This window comes from Morone saxatilis, unplaced genomic scaffold (genome assembly GCF_004916995.1).
Source record: "Morone saxatilis isolate NCDOM2014 unplaced genomic scaffold, NCSU_SB_2.0 Contig4, whole genome shotgun sequence".
Classification (NCBI taxonomy): domain Eukaryota; kingdom Metazoa; phylum Chordata; class Actinopteri; family Moronidae; genus Morone; species Morone saxatilis.
In genome coordinates this window covers 9510877-9513496 of record NW_023339984.1, presented here as the reverse complement: position 1 = coordinate 9513496, position 2620 = coordinate 9510877, and the positions used below count along the sequence as shown (strand labels likewise).

At 38.1% G+C, this 2620-nt stretch overlaps 1 protein-coding gene across 1 annotated transcript in view; it reads right to left on the bottom strand.

Moving 5' to 3' along the window:
- Positions 1–2599, bottom strand: part of LOC118337785 (integumentary mucin C.1-like) — a 3061-nt gene extending 462 nt beyond the window's left edge. Inside the window, exons 1-6 of the mRNA XM_035674895.1 lie at positions 2108–2599; positions 1684–1748; positions 1364–1548; positions 656–942; positions 150–211; positions 5–49 (exon numbers count right to left, since the gene is read on the bottom strand). Coding sequence (XP_035530788.1) covers positions 5–49; positions 150–211; positions 656–942; positions 1364–1548; positions 1684–1748; positions 2108–2521 — 1058 coding nt within the window. The 5' untranslated portion in view covers positions 2522–2599. The remainder of the gene's footprint in view (positions 1–4; positions 50–149; positions 212–655; positions 943–1363; positions 1549–1683; positions 1749–2107) is intronic.
- Between the last annotated feature and the right edge of the window lie 21 nt (positions 2600–2620).

Genomic DNA, 2620 nt, shown 5'->3' with positions numbered 1-2620 from the left:
AGATGTAGATGCAAATCCAAGGTTCATGGTGTTGATGATTGATCCATTACTGCAAAAGGATTTACCAAAATATATGGTTTCATTCAGATGAATTCATTACCCATTCTCCTTAAGATTCTATCAAACTAAAGCATCAACAAAATTATTACCGGAAGGAAATCACTGTCAAGGAGCGGAATGAAGGAAATGCCTTTTGGTAGAAAGGTTCAAGCTGCAGAAATAAAAGCAAACCAACTGTAAGTACAGGAATTAAATATCATCTTATAAAGAACAGGATTTTTATTTTCCACCCATTCTGAAATAAGAAACAATCTAGTGCCCATTACAAAGTATTAGAGGCACCAGCTCTTAAATAAATTGCATGAGAAATGTCGGGGTAAGGGATGTTCTTGAATTTATTGGATACAATCTAACTGCACAATTTGATGGGGAATTTACGATATGCAGATTTTAGGCAAATATGAAACAGGATAAATGTGTTGGCAAATATGAAAGATGAATGTGTGAATAATAACAATAGATACATTTATCTATATTAATGAATATAAATTTAAGATATATTTATAATACTGTGACATAATAAACATCTTGTAAAACATTGCCAATTGATTAGGATGCATACATTGTGCTAGGTTTCACTCTAAGAGACACTTACTGTTGACTTTATCATTGCGGCCCGACTTGTAAATGCTGCAGATGATGAATTCAGCAAGTCACTTGTAAATGTCTCTCCAGCAGATCTAAAAGTCAGCTGCCTTGTTGTGACTGCCTCAGCAGTTGTCGCTACAGATGTAGTGGTTGTAGGAGTTGTTGTGGTTGTAGTTGCGACCGTTGTTGTTGTAGTTGAGAATGTTATAGTTGTAGCAGCAATAGTTGAAGTTGCAGCATTGGTCATTGTATTTGTTGTAGCTGTAGTATTTAAAGTGGGGGCTGCAGTTGTTTCTATAAAAACATGTAGAACAATGTGAAGTAATATGTAAAAAAACACATTGTGGCCAGAGGGCGTCTATTGGACAAACATATACATTACAATATACTGTACTGTATGTGGTATGTGGTAATTATGATACTGGTATTGAAATTGATCATCATTTTTATAACAAGGTCAGTAATGCTATTGGCAGTGAAAAAAGCCTTGAAACTGTATCCTTCATTGTAGTAGGATGGTTATTTTCAGATACAATTCTGGAGTATATCAAATAGATTAAACTAATCCAGTAATTACTTCCTTTTGTTGATTGAGACAACAGAATTGTTTACTGACCAACAGTAAAAATAAGCACGCACACACACTGGTGTCACAGACAGTGTTGGATACATGACTTGCTGCTGGAGTGCAATATAAGAGTGCTTTTTTACTTACGAACTACTTTGATGGAGTCGATCTCAACAGAGAGGTTGAAGTTGTTGCTGGAGTTAGACACAGCTTCTATTAAAGTTTTGGCAACATCCTCAGACTGTGGGATATCAGTAGATGATGCAGTATTGTTGAACTCAACCCCCACCACTGCTTCAGTATTTTCCATTCGTCTTCTGATCACAGCTGGTCTGCATCAAAAAAGCACGTTGTCGTAATGAAATTATATTAACATTGATAACTTATGTGTAACTATTTCACTTTTTGCCATTAATAACAATCCAGAAAGTAAAGCAAAGTCTTTTTATAAGAATTTAAAATTGTACCTAAAAGCTATGACAAAGGTGCGGATGAAGAGGAGGCCGAATCTTCTCCTGTAGATCACATCATACTGTGGGAAGGAAGCAAACAGGAAAATATAAACAAACAAATACATTATTCTCCAAGTGATTAAGAACTGAAAACTCACTTAAAGGTGGGGTCAGTCATTCTGGAGAGAGCCTGACCTTTCCCAGGTCATTCAAATATGTGTCAAATACTGGCACTTAGAGTTCCCAGGTCCTGGAAGCACAAAAACCACCTGTTGTATTGTGTGGCTTGCCCCAAGCCACTTTGATTCCCATTTTCCATAACCTAAAGTGTTGGTATTTGACAACCTGGCAATGAGGCTCAAATCAACGGGCTTTCTCCAGAATAAGTGACCCCAACTTACTTAATACACTTAGAAAGACAATGAGCACTTGTACTCACCACTGCAACAACTCTTGCTTCAAGAGTCTGAAATTGTGCACTTTCTCGATTATTTAATTCTTTTACAAACGGTTCAACTATGATTGCTGCGATAACCACAACTGGCTGGACAGGGGCTTTAGTTCTAGTAGTTGTTGTTGCTGTTGTTCCAACAGATGTTGTTGAAGCAGAAGTTGTTGTTGATCCAGTAGTTGTTGTTGAACCTCCAGTTGTAGTTGAGGCAGCAGTTGTTGTTGACCCACCAGTTGTAGTTGATGCACCAGTTGTTGTTGACCCTCCAGTAGTTGATCCACCAGTTGTTGTTGAGGCAGCAGTTGTTGATCCGCCAGTTGTTGTTGAACCTCCTGTTGTAGTTGAGGCAGCAGTTGTTGTTGACCCACCAGTTGTTGATCCACCAGTTGTTGTACCTCCCATTGTAGTTGAGGCAGCAGTTGTTGTTGATCCACCAGTTGTTGTTGAACCTCCTGTTGTAGTTGAGGCAGCAGTTGTTGTTGACCCACCAGTAATTGACCC